At 41.3% G+C, this 17,627-nt stretch overlaps 1 protein-coding gene across 2 annotated transcripts in view; it reads left to right on the plus strand.

Moving 5' to 3' along the window:
- cpne5b (copine Vb) overlaps positions 1-17,627 on the plus strand; it is a 132,736-nt gene that overhangs the window by 29,975 nt on the left and 85,134 nt on the right. The window contains exons 4-7 of one of the 2 annotated variants that reach the window (XM_088640193.1): positions 5,707-5,810; positions 7,487-7,526; positions 8,339-8,353; positions 8,746-8,822. In XM_088640193.1, the coding sequence (XP_088496319.1) occupies positions 5,707-5,810; positions 7,487-7,526; positions 8,339-8,353; positions 8,746-8,822 (236 nt within the window). The remainder of the gene's footprint in view (positions 1-5,706; positions 5,811-7,486; positions 7,527-8,338; positions 8,354-8,745; positions 8,823-17,627) is intronic. The other variant, XM_088640194.1, reaches the window with a different exon arrangement.

Here is a 17,627-nt window from a genome sequence, read left to right on the forward strand (position 1 = left end):
GGGCCATTTATATCTCTGGTAATAAATATTCACTCATGTTTGTGAAATAGCACAGTCTGTGCTTCTGAGTGAGGTGTCATCACATGGGAAAAACATCAAACCCAGGACACAGCTCTGCCAAGATCTTCTTAGACTTCTGCATGTCACGAGGAAAACTGAAAACTGCATCACAGAAGCGACTCAAGCTGGGCTAAAATGGTCTTGTTTTTGTTCTCCATGTTTCAGATGGTATCACATCCTTTCTTTAAGTGATAAGATCCAACCTCGTCTCAAAGCACCATAACAACTGTAGTCCAATTATTTTCCAGCTGTGGCTCTTGACAGAAATGAGAGATGTCTACCAGTAGTAGGTGTTTTTTATTTAGTTCCTTTCCATTAAGTTGTCCAAGGGATCTGATATTTAACACTTAAATGTTTAGTTATGAAACACAGGACAAATTTACACAAATATCAGCAGTCAGCCTTCTGAGCTCCTTCTATTATTCAAATGCAGAATATGGAAAACATATAATACTGTGCATAGAATACAGAACTTTTGCAGTTCTAAAATACAGTAGATGAAAGAAGTACATTCTATTCACTGTATTCACTTCAATAAAACGTCTACTATAATATTTGGCCAATCTACTTTATATTGTATTACTGGTTCACTGCAGTGTTTTGGGTTATTTAACTTTTTCTCTACTTTTACCACAAAAAAGCCATGCCTGTATCTCTCTTCACCATAATTTCCTTTCTTGCTTGCTTTCACTATTTCTGAATTTGTCTTCCTATTTCCTGTGCTGTTACCTTGATTTTGCAAATGTAACCTTCCTAATAGGGTTTCTGGAAAGATCCTCATAAATGGGTGTCCCCAGAGAGCTCACCTCTTTATGTCATCTGCACTTAGATACAACCAAAACAGCAATAATTCATGAACAACATCCAAAACATGGAGTAAGGGATGTCAACAGAAAAAAACAAACCAGAGGATACAAGCGGAGACTTCATGGGAGTTCAGTTAAAACTATGAACTTTACTCAATGGTTGTGGGACTTTGAAACAAGCTGCTTGGCCATGTTGATGCAGCTGGATAAGATCCTTAAATCAGTTACTGTAGCTACTAACTAATAACTACATACAAAATGGACTAGATACTCTGAATGGCAGTACTGTATGCAAATTGAAACCACTAGGAAACCCCCTTTAACGTTTTAGATAAGAAAGACCCGTTTTTTCTCAGTTTTCATATTATAGAAGGCTATGGGCTTTCCTCTCTGTTTTTGGCGTACTAAAATCAGCACAAGAAGTACTTTTTTGTAGACAAAAGTGTTGATGTTATGGCTACAGATCAAATCGAAGCCTCCAGCCATGCCAGATAGAGATGATAACCGTGCAATGTTTTGTGGCTATATAGGAACCTTAATGACGCAGGTTACTTATAGGGTAGGAGATGTTTTTTTACATTTTTCTGCACAAGGAGCCCAAGAACACTGTCCGTAGGTTTGCACAGTCATTTGACAGAACTGTGAATCTGAACTGCATTTTGAGGCCTTGTTTACCTAGTATCTCTGCCCTAAAGCTTAATTTCTCATTTCATGTTATTTGTCCTCATAACTTAAGCTGAAGTCAATAAAGAGCTGCCTTCCCTACTGTGGTTTCCTGTTTTTGTCCTTGAAAGATGTATTTATTTCATGTTTTGAAAGCCCGGGGCCTTAGTCATCATCCATGCAAGTGGCACTACGAGAAGGCCGACTGTGCAACCTGTTTTGACTCAAACAGAGAGCTGTAATGTGTGGCTGCCACACAAAGAGCTTCGAAATTTTAATAAAAATAAATTGATCTGCAAAATCACAGTATGTGCACCTCTTAGCAGAGGAAACTAATCCATTCTGCCCGGCAACGCTTTTGTTTCAAGACAACTTCCAGAGGAGCCCGGGCAATCTGAAGTCTGTCACTGTGATGTGAAGTGGACGTAAGCTCCACTGAGAGCCATTCTGGCATCACCTTTAATGAGATTCAGACTCAGAAAATCAAAGGCAAAAGGTCTGGAAAGCTGCCACCTCCAAGAGAATATTATAGCACCTGGATATAGTAACGGCACAAATTGGAGAAAGCACAAACACTTCAATGCTTGGCCTTGACTGTCAGGCAGGGATTAATGCTGACAGGAATTCAAAAAGTTCATACAGTATTTAAACCGTGGGTGTAAAAGTACGCTGTAATAACTCAGTTACATGCCTGATGCTGCCATGCATACTGTACACAGTACTCTGGATTTCCTGTACATGACTATTTATGTGTATGCTGTGCAGAAGTCCTAAGCTTTCCTTGAGCCATCGTTCTTTATTAGTGTCCTCACTGCTGCTCCGTTTCCACAGCTTGGCAGGTATTGTCTTCATCTGATGAAACAAAGCGACAGTCGCTGAACTGGGCTTGGGGCTGGCAGCTGAGCTCTGTGCTGCCTCTCAGCAGTGGGTGGTGCAAGGAGCTAGCTTGGAGATTGGAAACCATACTCACTTCTCATTAGGCTGCTCTGCTGTGCTGAAGGTGCTTCATCAAGTCCCGATTTCATTTAATTGCTCTCTCTATTTTTTTCTCAATTGCTCTAAAGATGTTTATAACCTTTCAACTGCAATTAACACTGCCACACAGTCTGCAAAATTAATTATGGTACCTTATCTTCATTTATTTACCACACACGCCCACCCCCCCTGAACGCTCTGCAGTTTTAAAATCAGTGATGCTAACATTGTTCATCTAACTTTGTGCTGATTTTAGTGGTCAATATCGATTGTCTGTGTAAGAGCATTTAGGGAAAGAGTAATTTGAATTAGTAGAAACATGATACATGCATGTGTTTAATGTATACTGTATACTCTCTCTCTCTCCTAGCGTTAATCCCGCATCAGCAGGGTCCGCTTGTCAGCACGCCCGTCTCCATTTGGTGGTTTGAACCAAATCTTTGAGCTGACATTGCCATTAACTGCGACCGAGAAAATACTCCAACCGGCGCGTTGCCATTGGAGTGGGAAAGGGGGGGGAGGAGAACAAAGTAATGTAGCCAATTCATAGAGGGGGATTATTAGGAGGCATGGGAAATTTGGCCAGGGGAAATTCCGGGGTTACACCCCTACTCTTTTCGAGAAACACCCTGGGATTTTTAATGACCACAGAGAGTCAGGACCTCGGTTTTACGTCTCATCCGAAGGACGGCACTTATTTACAGTATAGTGTCCCCGTCACTATACTGAGGCATTAGGACCTACCTGGACCACAGGGTGAGCACCCCCTGCTGGCCCCACTAACACCTCTTCCAGCAGCAACCTTCCCAGGATGTCTCCCATCCAGGTACTGACCAGGCTCATACCTGCTTAGCTTCAGTGGGTTGCCAGCTGTGAGTTTCAGGGTGATATGGCTGCTAGCCTGTACTGTATACTCTATACTCTATATAATATACATGGTACAAACTGAACGGAATCAGTCAGGAGTCATTGTCTTATGCTACCTCTGAAGATGAAACCCCAAAAAATCACACATTTCCTGGTATGCTAAAATTCACAACTGACTCCTATGGCTATATGAAACATACTGAAGTCCTAAACTAAACGGCCAGGTTTGAAACTATCAGAATTAATGGTAGATAATTTGTGTTTGCTTTTGAAAATGCCGCTCTATAAATCATTTGGAAAAATGTACATGACATAAAACAACCAAAGCTGTCCCACAGTTCATAATTGCATAAGAACGGAAAATGATCATATCACAAAAAACATTTTGACAGTGAGATGTAACATGCTGATAACAAATTTAGTCTGCTACTAGACAACTCATTTGTGCAAAAACAGAAGATGCTTTTTAAATGCAATTAGTTAAAAATATATTTTTTTATTTTATGATGACTAGAATAAAAATGAGAAATCACAAGCCTTCATATTATGTGCAAGGGTGTTAAAGATAATTATGCACACAGGAATGCAGGAACCATTTCCCTTCTAAAACATAGTAATCCTGCTGTTTTATTTCCTCATTAAGGAAGATGTGCTGTATTATTGAGTCACAGTTGCAATTAATAATAACACTTTTTTCTGGGAGCCATCATCTGCTCAAATGATTAAAATGCATGATCGACAGTTGCTAATTTTGCGTACATTTCACAATGTGCAGAACACAGAGTGTGTCAGTAAGCATGGCTTAAACTGCTGTATATACTGTAAGAACACCTCAGTGGTGTATTTGTGTTGTGTTTACTTTGTTCTATGTTTTAAATCCTAATTAATTGTAAATGTAAGTGTGAAATCTACAGCTGCACCAGCTGAAGATCTCAGGATTACATCATTCACAGTCTTATCATGGAATGCGAACACTGCTTTCAATAGAACTTTTGTAATTTTGTAAGCTGAAGAGGGGAGGCTATAACAAGGACATGTGCTAGATGCGTTGCTGCAAGACTCATAACCTTTTCTTAAGAAAACGTCATTAACAGCAAATTAAGACTGTAGTGCAAAAGGGGGATAAGATCTCTTGTAATCTGGAGTGTAACAATATTCAATAGTCATAAGAAAAATAAATTACATCAATTGTAAGTTGTGTAAACCACACACTTGATCAAAAACAAAACCGGCTTTGCCATTTAAATATCAGAAATTAAATATATTCATACTTAATTTACTCCCTAAACCAGTTTTTTAATATTATGATAGTTTACTGTGGCAAGGGTTATAATTCTAATTAAACAAGAAAGAAATGTGAAACACAAAGAAAATTCTGCTACAGAAATTCTGAAAGCATACTGTTGTCAGTTTTAAGACGTCTTCTATTTAGTTCAGAAAACAATATTAGTTTAATAAATGCGACTCCAAAAGAACCGAGACAGCAAAGTCAAAACTGTTATTTTTGCTTTATAGACACATTATTTCATTGTTGGGTAATGACACATTTGATCATATTGGAACAAAAACATATATATTATGTTTAACTCATTGGTTAACTGATTGGTTTGAAATCAGATTGAGATTGGCACTGGCTGTATGTTTTTACTGCATGTCATGCTGCATCGTGAAGCACTGACCAATAAATATGGAAGCAGACAAAACAATTCTCTAAACTGCATACAGTAATTCACTCTTCTGCTGCGTTCACTAGTTATTTTATCAGTAAAGATGACTGAGCCGTTTCCAGAAGTGTCTTGACATTGCCTCCACCATGCTTCCCAGTTGAGTGTTTGTGGAGCCTTTGCAGAATCTTTCTTCCTCCAGTTCTTACCCTTCAATTACTTCAGTAAAGGCTCAAACACAACAGCAAGGATTGAGGAAGGAATCAGGGGTTGGGGGCTGCTGTGGGGGGATTGGACATATCCATTACAGCTGTGGGGTATTAATTCAGTCATGTTAGGGGCTGGGTTTGTCCATGCTGTTGTATGGCTGCTCTCAGCTGAATTGTTCATGAATGAGCTGTAATTACTGGCCTGTCCTTTGCTGGTGTTTTCAACCCAGAGTGGAGAAAGTATCACAGAAAATTGGCATCTTCTGGCTAGGGAAATAATGAATTAACTGTACCTTATATGCTGGGGATTGATATATTGCAGTGCTGAGAGTTGTGAATAGAGGTGTATACACAAATATGAATGTTACTTTGTTGCTTACTGTCAGTGAACAGTATCTGCACTTTTTAACAAAAGGGAAAAAAATACACTACCGAGTTTCATTTCTCTATCTCTCTCCCTAGTTCGGAAGAACAGAAGTGATTGACAACACGTTAAACCCCGACTTTGTCAGAAAATACATCCTTGACTACTTCTTTGAGGAAAAGCAGAATCTGCGCTTCGACTTGTGAGTTATCGCTTTTTCCCTTGAGGTAGCTGAGCTCGTATATGGTGGCCCTCTCCTGTTAGGCCCTGGCCCTGTTTTTCAGAAACCAATGTGGCCTTTTTCATTATTGTTTCCAGAAATGTCCTCTAGGGTTTTTCTGCTGTTTTGTAAGCATAAATATTTCATTCAACTGTTGTTTCCTCTTTGTTCCACCCTGCTTCGGTTTTTTTTCTTGTATGTGGCTCTGTTTGGAAGCATAAACCCATCTTTTATTGTTGAGCTCCAATAAAAAAGATATCTTTATAATATTTGCTTTAACATTGTGCTTTTGAATCCATTTTCTTGGTGAGACAGTCAACAGTTCTATACAGTGCAAATTAAGCTTAATTTTCACCACTGTTTTGTAGATGAATACCATATGTACCGTGAAAGCCAGAACTCATTGCAAAGGCTGGGAGTGTTAATTATTAAAGCTCCTTTGTAATATGGGACAGGGCTTCCTCTTTCATGTCTACGGCTGTTCTCCAATATGAAAGGAAGACTGAAGCTTGACAACGGATTACCGAGCTGTCACTGGCTGTGGCTGTGCAATTTCTGCTTTATGTGGGTTTTGTTTTGTATGAAAGCACAAAAGTGTGCAGCCCTCAGTACTCTCCGCCTCTCAGTTCAGCATCTCCTAGATTTAACTGACTCGACAAGGGCTCATGTATGCCTGGTAAGCCAAGTGAAGAGATAAAAAGGGAAAAATGGAGAAGGGGAGAAATACTGAAAAATACAGAACTGTTTGTTAACATGTTATAAGTCAGATTTCAAGTACCTCAGCCAGCAGTAGGGAAACTAAGCCCGAGATGTTGTAGTATCGGGTCACTAGCCAGCTGTGACCAGATGGCCATGATCAAGCGTGTGGGACATCATTGGCAGCACACTGTGGCAGGACCCAAGAAAACAGCGACTGCTGCCTCTCTCTGGGCACCCGCGGCCTTGTCCTGATGTCAGCCTTCTCTGGAGAGGGTACAGTAGAAGTTGTAAAACAGCTGGTGATTCATAATTGAGTGCTTAAATAATATGAAAAAATAATTTGCAGTTCCAAACAAACATTGCTGCAGGGCATCTGTCCATGTAGTCCCATCAGCAGAACTGGTGGTGGAGGGAGAGAAACATGAAAGCCACTCTGCTCACGGTTACGCAATAAAGAGGGGAGCACTGCTGCCTTTTTTATGGGGCGTAACTGCGTCGGGGCATAATCTTAAGCAGGCAATCTCACTTGATGTGCGGGTCTTGGAGATAAAACAGGAGTACCAGAGGAAAAGCCACAGGAGCAGGTGACTAAGATGGGAATTGTACCCAGGAGCTGGAGGCATGAGCTCCAGCAAAAGTCCTAATCCTTCTGCTGTAGTGCAGCCCTCTAGATAGGTCACTCTCTGTCAAGGCTGCCCTGCACAAAATAGTGCTCTGCATAACTGTGCACTGACTGTCTTCCACCTGCGTCTGACCAGTCTTTCTCACCTGGACTGAAGGAAGCCCGCATGCATTCTGTTTTTTACCTTCTGCTTGGCCACGTCCCTTCCCTTAATTCCACCATCCAAAATAGAGACTTGTCAGTCCTTGCAACCAGAAGAGGAGATATCTAGGAATTACGAATTGTTGTTCAACATAATGACTCAGGATTTTAAAGGTGTATTTTCTTGTGGTTGCAGGTATGATGTGGATTCCAAAAGCCCTGATCTGTCTAAGCATGTGAGTAAAAGCACTTATCCACTTCCTTGACATCTAGAATTCACTAAAATGTTCACAAACTGTGCATGCAGCCCCTCCCATGTAATGGGCACCATTGTTATAGCACACAGATGATATTCTGGTACTATGTAAATTAAAAATGTAAAAAAAATCCAAATATATTTTTTTGGTCCCAGTACAGTCTATGTATGCTGTTTCCTAAAAATAATATTTTAGTATATCAGATTAAAAGTTTTTATGTAGACTAATATTTCTGTCTGTCTGCAGTAGTGATTGTGCCATTTATTATAGCTAAATATACAATAACTAGCAAAACATTAACTTAGAATTTCACTCATGTTGTTACGCATATTTATGAAACATTTTTTGAAGCAGCGCATATTTTTTCTTCCACCTTTTGGAAATCAATTTTGATCTTGATATTTTTCATATTATATCAAGACACTGATGAAAATTGTCCGCCATTGTGGTGCTTTGCATTTTGAGGGTCACCGAAGGGTTTGATAAAGAAAGTCTCTATCTAACATAATCGGTAACACGATTTTTAAAATATATTTGGATGAAAAAGATTTGCATTTTTCTAGAATATCATGAAAAGTAAATGAAAGGACTTTTCTTGGGTATATTAAGATTACTTTCCGTTCATATGGGCTTGGAGTCACTAACAATAGATATAGTTCCTACTCTTTGACTCTTCTGTCTGTACCTGTTCCTGTTCTGTTTTATTGCTGTCTGGTATCTGTGTCTTGTGCTTTCTGTTACATGATATGTTCTGTTGTATTAACGCTGCTGCCTGCCTACCCTCCTGGAAGCCTTCTGAATTCAACGTACGTCTCTACCTTCATAAACTTTATTACTGTATAAAGTGCTGCCGCTGCGTGATTTGTCTCTCACTCCCTGTCTGGCCTTCTCTCCCTTCTTTAATCCCTTTTTCACTCTTCTGTTACTGCCCCTCTCTGGATCTCCCCCTCTCTATGGCTTTTCTTCCTTTCGCTTTTTCACCCTCTCTTTTCCTCTCCTCCACTCATTCACTCTCTCCCTCCCCTCTCCATCCCACGTTTTCCATCTCCACCTTGTCCTCTGCCCCTCTCTGTCTCTGCCCTCTCCCGGTGTCCTGCACCTCCTTGCCCCCTCCCTCTCTCCCTCTGCCTTCTCCTTCTCGCTCTTTTTCAACCCCTCTCTCTGCCTTCCGTCCCTCTGCCCCGTATCCCTCCATCAGGACTTCCTCGGCCAGGCCTTCTGCACGCTCGGAGAGATTGTAGGATCTCCTGGCAGCCGGCTGGAGAAGCCACTGAGGTGAGTAAACAAGCATGCGTTTTTCTTCCCCCTCATTAGCGCAGAGAGTAGGAACGCAATCAATTTTGCATCTTCGGATCTCCTGTGACCTCTTGTACAGTGCGCTGAATAACATGCCACACATCTGCTGTGGTTTCCCACACAGGCTTTGCTGTTTGCTTACTCGCTTTGTTCATTTACTTTAAAAAACGTCCAGCTCATTTGCATAGAAGATATGCTTAAGAGTTCCTAAGTCTCCAAGGTGTTTTCTCATCTAGTTAGAAATGGCAAAAAAAAAAACTTTCAGGCCTTTGAAACAGTTTTCTACTGTCTTCATTTACTGCAGGCAGGATTTTCTGAGGGTGGAGTAACCCATACCAAGGAATTTCTATATCTTGTCAATAACTAGGCTTTATCTGGCATTAGCAGTGTTGTGTGAAATACAATACAATGTGGAGGAGATGTAGCAGAGACTGTATATGTTATTAATAGGGCCGCTGTTAATTGGTGAGCTTCTCTGATGGTAGAAAGAAACATACTTCCGTGAGAGAAAAGGCAAGCTTCTTGCTTGTGTGCATCAGTATTCTGAAAATGAGCTACTGTATTTATGGGACAAGGCTTTTCTGTCAACCTCAGATCATTCAAACCCATTTTATTTCACTTCATGATGACATTTGTATGGGATTTTATATTATATACTGTATATATTTATACTGTATATAAGCAGACAAGTACTGGAACCCAACATCTTAGTTATTATTTATTATTAATTAGTTAATATCTGTGTGTTCAGTAAAGAGAAAAGAGATATAATTGACACATACAGTAAGTCTGCTTTAACAAACTATTTATTGCACATACTACATCACAGTAATCCTTTTCTAGAGACAGAGTGAAGGTATTTATGCCTGCAGCTCTGGATGTGCATAGCAATGATTCTCTATGGATTGAGAAGTACTATCAAGTGATTAATTCACTTGGCTCAAAGTGCACCTCAGCTTGGAGCACCAGGTCTGTTGGCAGCAATTAAATTCACTTAATGGCCCGCAAGGCACAGTGGAGCAGAGAGAATGGGGGTACTAATAAAAGACTCACTGGAAAGCCATCAGCAGCCTGTTATTTGTCATTGTGTGAAGAGTCAGATCAATGGGTGCGCCCGCTGGTCAGTTTATTACTTTCTTTTTCACAACAAAGGCATCTCCAGGGTTTCTATTTGTTATCTCATTCAAGCATTAGCAGCCCCCACTTCGCAGGAAGAGGGGGCCCAATCACCCTCTGCTGTGCAGGAATGGCGTATTAAAAAAAAAAGGAATAATTTGATTTTTGGGATTTCCACGCCCACCCACGATAGGAATCACCAACTGTTTCAGACTTGGCTCCTCTGACCGGACTCCTGGACCCACGCAAGGGAGAAAGGGAGATGCTGACCTGTGGACCTGCCTCTCGAACATGCTTTCAGCTCCACAGAGAGCTGGGGCTGACTGCGTGAGCTCACTTTGTCTCTTGCTGACGGCACTAGAAGCCTGCGTGGCCCCCCCCTGGCTGCAAGAGTCTCTCCTGTGAGATCGGTCTCCTGCTACTCCCCGTCCTGCCCACTAAGTGGCGCTCTGCCAGTTTTGCGCCTCTTCTCACAGTGACATGACTCAGGCTGGATCGTAGTGCTCAGCCTGCAAAGGGACTGAGTGCAACTGCACTAAGCATCTCAGCTTGCTGAGTATGATTTTCGGCTCATCAAGGTCCTTGAGAGCTCCCCACAGGAAGCCTTTTTGAATTCATTAACAAGAATCTAAGAATGACTAAAAACAAGAGTGGACCCTTTGACCCATCGATGCACACTTATGCACCACAGCGTTCAAGAGGTTCCTGGCGTGAAACTGATTCATGAGGGACCCCAATGTGGATGGATTTGAGAGCTCACTTGAGAAACCATTTTAATGAGCCATTTCTCCCTGCTTTCTCTCTCTCCCCTCTCTCTTTTTCACTTCCTTTCTCCATTTCTCCATCTTTTTCTCTGAGAAAGAAAACTTGAGTTGGTACTTAATCAAACATTTTCTTTTTTCATTTAGGACCCTCATTTAGAAATTCTGAACCAAGATTTTTTAAAATATTTTTCCCAGGACAGACTTCCAGGCCCTTTATCATACCAGAGTAGTTAATTACTTATTTTGATCTGCTCTAATTAAGCAATTTAGAAGACTGGAAGAGCTGAAATATGAAAAAGATGTGAAACAGTACCAAAAGAGCTCCACTGTATTATAACCTGTTTTCTAGGCATGTCCTCAATATGTCATAGATTATGGAGATTTAAGGTTTCCTGTGCTGTAATGTGCTGTTGGCTCCTGTTCTGTTTCATAAACGCTTGTTTCTAGTGGTTCGGCACATGAATTCTCATAAGTGTGAGAATGACTAGGTGGAGTTGCTCTCCTGATAATCAATACCACCGTGGCACTGTCCCCTGTGGGCTGCACAAGGCTCAGTTCTCACCCAATCAGACGCACTGCATCCAGAAGAGTTTGCATAATTAATAGTGTATTTGTGTTCAGTCTCAGTTCAGAAAATGATTTTCATCACTTTAAGCTCCAGTGTGCGTGCTGTGCAGCCCATAAGTCTAGAGAGAATAATAAATACGAAGAGAGAGAATTTTTTTTTAGTTTAATTTATATCCATTAGAGAATGGTATCAACTGCAGTTCACAGCTGGTAAATCTTGCACACTCTATTACTTCTCTAGGAAAACATTCTTTCTTAAAAGAAACAAAACAGCTGTTGCATGCTGATTACTGACCCTTTTAGGTTGCACCTCTTTGTGTAATGTTTTATTGCCCCAGCTTCACAAAATATCGTCATGCCAAGTGCATGCACAGTCTTCAGCTGGCAGTCTCTAACCTGTGTCAATCACATGGAATCTGAAGCACTGTGGCCTTAAGAAAACTGGACTGACAGGTGTCGCCATCCTCTCAGTGCAATTGAGGACATTTTCAGAAGCACTATTATGCCTGTGAAAGAAGATGTGCTCCTGTCTCGATGAAATGGGGAAAAGGGCGGTTTCTCACAGCCTGGCTCCCATGATAATCCCCTGACAGTGTTATCTGAGCAGTCGCCACAGCATAGGGCACTCATACTGTATTATATGGTCTGTTTGTATAATTATTTTCTTGGATGGAGCAAATCCAAACTGAAGACAGGATCAATGGGTAGAAGACTGCAGAATTGATTTATTTTGCCAATGTGTTGCTTTATCCAGCCTGAACGCCAAGGTTTGCGCTCTTAAGGTGCCAATCTGCTATGCTGCTGGCTAAGCTTAAAATCCTGATCCTTCTCAGTGCAGTACGTGGTCCACTGTTGACCACAGTACAAAATAAAAGTAGAGAACATATACAGTAGACCATTCTACATCCTCTGATGTAGAAACCCCAGAATACATTTCAGTATTGCTTGGCATTTCTGCTATCTGTGCAAAAACAGAAACAGAACAACACTTGCGAGACCAGGACTCTGCTTTTTAAAACCTTTAAAAGTCTTCTACAGCATCCAAGGCTGCAATGTGAACTTTTAGCTGCAGCAATTACAGTACACTAGAACATTCTGGGGGTACTGTTTTTAACCTTAACAGTTTATTGAAGCTTTAATATCCGTTAACACTTTGTCTTTTTTACCTTGCTGTGCTTAGATACATTCCTTTGAAGCAGGGCACTGTTTTTTTACCCATCATTGTAATTGCTGTTTTAATTGCAAGGTAATTTAAATTAATTGCTGCCTCTGCTGAGAAAACAAAAACAACGCAAGAAGTTTGTTGATATGCCTGTTCAGAAGTAACTTCTGTTTCCACCATTGAAATGGCTGTGACCTATAAGTCCTTGCTAAGTTGTTCTTGCAACAAGATTCAAATTAGCCTGTTCCAAAAAAAAAGGTATTTATGGCAGATCTTGATTAGAAAGCGGCTTGGACACCTAGGGCATTTACTGTCCAATTACACATACTGTATAAAATCCAGGAATTCCAATATTGTGAACAGATTTGCCTGCTTTGCAAGAGCCATATCCTTGGAAATAATTACGTAACAGCTACAGTACATGAAATTACACCATGGTCAACTTTAATAATGCTGTAATCACACTGTTATGGTGTCATAACGTCTGTGTAATGCAGCATATCATTTATGACAGAGGACAAAAAGACTGCAGCTTAAAGGGCTTCTGCCTCCCCGAGCCACCCAGAATAGTGCAGTAAGATTTAAATTAAGATTAGTGGCAGAAACGTTTAAGTAGGTCAGGGAGCTGTTGACCTTCTGTAATTCAGTTTTCACCAGGAGTTTGAAATGGGATTTTTAATGCTATGCGATAAAACGATGTACAGTCCAACACCTGAAGTACCAACACAAAGGACTGCAATGAATTAGGGAGCAGTCCTGCTTAGTCCTTACCAAGGAGATCATACAGAATTCTCAGTGATAGAGAGCAACAGAAGACAGGTGAGTCTTCAATCTAGTGTCAAGGGCAGAGGCTACAAAATGAGCACAAATGCATTGAAGATGAGGTCCCAGCATATCTTTCAAGAAGATCTTGAAGCTGTGGAGCTGAAAGTTAACGTCTAGAAGTGCAGACGTCCCAATGCTAGTGGCTTCCCTTTGCTGTCGTTCCTGCGTAATCCACACATGTGCAAGTAAGTTAGGCAAAAATAGGAATGACATGAACAAGGTGTCATGCCATATGAGAGGAGGCCATTTGGCACTTTTTGTCCAATTGGTTGTATGTAGTTTAAATGTGTTATGACCAGCACAAGGCACACGCCTTCAGGGGGTCTTCTTCAAAGACCACCCAGGCATGCTCTGCCAGAGCAGTCTCCTGAAATACAATCTTCTGGAAAAACTCCTGGATCCGGTCAGGATGGATGTCTCAGGAGCCACCTGGACTGGGTAGAAGGCGTCACCTGCTGACGATGGGTCTGAATTAGAGTCCCGTCCTCTGGTCCCCTTTCGGGACACTGAATCCTCAGGACAGCACAGCTGTGAGCAGAGCTGCCAGGCAAAGCCCAGGAGAGCAGAAACCCATGAAGAGGAAGGGCTCTGCTGGAATGCTGGAAGGTGGCTCAGGAGATGAAGCGTTGCAATGTCAATGCTGGATCGCTGAGGAGAGACAGAGCAGGTTTCAAATATGCCAGAGCACCTGCTGCCATGGGAATTCTTATAACAGACAGGTGCTCTGCATATGCTGTGTCCACAGCAGAGGACATGCATGGCTGCCAGCCACTGCAACTACAACACGTGCTGCTGCATCACAGTGGGGCTAGTAACAAAATGGTTCTTCATTTTACATTTGCATTTACATTTTACATTTACTCTAATGATCTAAATATTCCACTTCACAGCCATTTTCTATTTCCTCTGTATATCTTAGAAGAAGTACCTGAACGTCTGTGCACTGGCACGTCTATTTGAAGAGGTGTACAAGTCCAGTCCAGTAGGACCATAATCCAGCAAATCGTACTGGTTTCTAGGACTAATCAGTCCAGTTAAGCCAATCGTTAGTGTAATTAGGTAGTTAAAAACTCAGGGTGCAATGAAAGCCATCAGACACGGCAGCCTTCCAAGACCAGAACGTTGTATTCTATGCTTTTAATGAATTGATTCTTTTAAATCATTTCACTGATTGTCAGTTTTTCCACTGTCAATCACTTAAATGATTTAACAGAACTGTGCTATCCCACACCAGTTGCCTTGGTTTTAGATTGAAAAGTTTGGTGAGTAGTTCAGCTCCCTGATACGGATTCAAAGCACACAGATGTTGACAATGAACACCTTTAAAGTGAAGAGAAACCTATTGAGCCAAAATATTTCAAAAAGAGGATAAAAGAGATTGTAGCAACACTTGCTTATCATCTGTGCTGCGTGGAGGCATGTGGTTTTGTACTTCACAGTGAAGTGGTTGATATCTGAGCAGAGTCCCACTACACACAGATATCGAGACTGATTGAGCAGTCCCATTCTCAGTCTCTTAAGGGTGTTCACATTTCACACATGGTTCAGAAGCTACAGTAGAATAGGATCTTCGTTTAGAGTGAGATTACTTTCATGCCTAGATTTTCCATCTTTAAAACCACGTCTTGTTTAAAGATAACTCTGGATTGGTCTGGCAGTAATTTTTAGTTGCTGCTCCGACTGTGCTATAACAGCCAGAGGAATCGTTCTTTTCCGTTGAGGGATCCAGGGAGTAGAATCTCTCAAGTGAGCTATGGTTTCCAAGCCAACTTTCAGCAGTAATAATCATAATCAGAAGCCATCTTCCACTATATTGGGAGAAGTCAAGAAACACACTAGACGTTTTATTGACATATGTTTACCTCTGTAGGAACCACTGGGCATAAATTTGCCTCTGACTCTTTTTCTCAGTAATTAAATTGAAGAGGCTGTCTGTTAAAGGCCTGTGCTGGGAGAGAAAGATGAGTCCTATAGTCCAGACATTGCCAGATTGACTTGGACTATGCCTGACAGCCAGCTGAGAGAGCACATCTGGCCAAATTGTGCTAGTGGTTAGGTGGGCTTGAATCAGTGGTGGTAGTCCCCTGTTAGAACACAACAGCGCCCTCTGGGCTTTTCAGGCTGTGTTGGTCATCAGTGCTCCAGATGGTACTCTTTCTCACGTGTACGAGCCGACAGACATAGAGAATTAAAATTTGTAGTGGCCTTCGCCAATTTTTTAGAGAAAAAGGTCATGATCCCTTACCTCATCTACTGGTTTGGAGGGTCATAATGATGAACAGAGTTAATTGGCATTTGGGAATTCCAGAACTGAAGTGGTACAATAATAAGAAGTAAATAAACAAAATGAACCTCCTTTTTAAGGATGCTTTTGACGTCCATTGCTTTAAGGTGAGGTGTGTCGAATTGTATTGCCAATGGTTATTCTTCCCACAACCCAGCGTTCTTGGAAGTGTGTCCCTCAGACTGGGAGAAACCCTTTTCTCTTAACAAAACCATGAGAGCTTCAGACCTGGCCTGCTCAAAGAGAGATTTACAGACTCCACCTGACCTCACACATTTTATTTATTTTCCCAGGCCTGTATCTCATGCTTGCAGTTTGATCACAGGAGACAAGTTTTTGCTTTCCCCCCTGATATCTGTACTTTGTCCTAAATCACCAATGTTCCCAGCACTGCAAGGTGCAACGTGGGATCTTATTGTTACCGAGCACACGTCCTACACAATGCGAGGCCCAAGATCAAACTATTACCGCTATCCCATAAAAAGGAAACGATTACAGTGACTGAATTTCAGGATGTACTCAAATGAGCTTCCTCACTGTGGCTGTCAGACTGAATAGTCGTTGCTCAAACCACTTCATACTGTTCTTCAGGTCAGTGGGAGAACTGGAAATGTTCCCTAGACAATTTATTAAAAAGGAATGTAGAGGTAATAAGAAAGAAACCTTTCTCAGAACAGCAGAATCGTTTTCTATCACATTCTGGAATAGTTTTACAGCTATCCAGACCTTTTTAGATTAGATAGCTTTGTACCACATGAGAAAAAAACAAAATTATTTTTTTCCACACACAGTGTGAACATTCTAAGGATATTGATTCCCTGTTTTGCGTAGCTCACTCCTATTAAAAAAGCCTTGTAATGATTATTATTATTATTATTATTATTATTATTATTATTATTATTATTATTATTATTATTATTATTACCATGTTAGTTGCACACTATGAGCGAGGTGCTGGGGATATATCTTACTATCTTACATACGACAAGACTGCCTTCGTTTGGCTTTTGTCAAGAATAAACGGGGGTGAGCAGAGCGTGGCGGTTCTGTGGAGCCAGCAGGAGCCTGAGAAGGCAGATGAGCGCAGACCGGAAACTTCAGTGGGCTTCTGATGAAGTCAAAGCTGACATGCCTGGCAGGCAGCTCCATGCTCCAGCCCTGTAATTTGCCTTTCACAAAGGGCTCTCCGCTGTGCCTCCACTGGGGTGGGTCATTATCTGTCACTATCTCTCTCTCACCGTACCTGGTGGTCTGTGCGGGCTCTTTAGCATGACTGCTTGGGAAGATCCTTGGCACAGGAGGGGCTGTGCCACCCACTGAGCCATTAAGTGCCACTTTCAGCATCTTCTTCTGATGGACGTGGAGCCTTGTTTGCCGATGTCCTCTCTCCTTTCTCCTGTGCACCAACAATATATCGCATTGTTGGAATGGATACAGGCTTTTTTCCAAACGCCAGGCAGTCCTCAGTGATTTCCCATTATTTTTCCTGTAGTATGAAGCCACACATGAATGCCCTGGAACAGATAAACCATAATAGGTTCCTGTTGTGAGCTCCCTGAGTGCTTCTTCGGAAGCTGGCATTTGTGAAAGTATCTTATTTTTAGCTACCAGAAAAACTGTCTTTTCCTGTGTCTTCGCAAAGGTTGTCTGTTTTTAACACAACCCACACTGTTCTTTGAAGAATGTATCCAGTATTAGAAATAATTATGCAAACAAGTGGATATATTTTGAAATAACACATTATGAATGAATAGCCTTTGTGTAAATCATGAAATGTAACCAAATACAATATTTTACTGACATGCTACAATGTCACTCTTTGCCAGACAGCCCATCAGAAAGTCCTCCACCACCTCAAGGTCCACATCAGTGAAGTGAGGAGTTTTCAATTAGCTGTGCACACTGTGACTCCCAGGGAGGAACTCTCACATGATTGGAACATATAAATCAAATTTTTAGCAATTCTCACGGCCACATCACATACCTTTCAACCAGTGATTAATAAATGACTTAAGGGGGTTGTGAAACTGGTGCTGTTGACTATTGAAGAGTCTGAGGAAGAAAAA

The sequence above is a fragment of the Lepisosteus platostomus genome, chromosome 7 (genome assembly GCF_059453375.1).
Source record: "Lepisosteus platostomus isolate fLepPlt1 chromosome 7, fLepPlt1.hap1, whole genome shotgun sequence".
Classification (NCBI taxonomy): domain Eukaryota; kingdom Metazoa; phylum Chordata; class Actinopteri; order Semionotiformes; family Lepisosteidae; genus Lepisosteus; species Lepisosteus platostomus.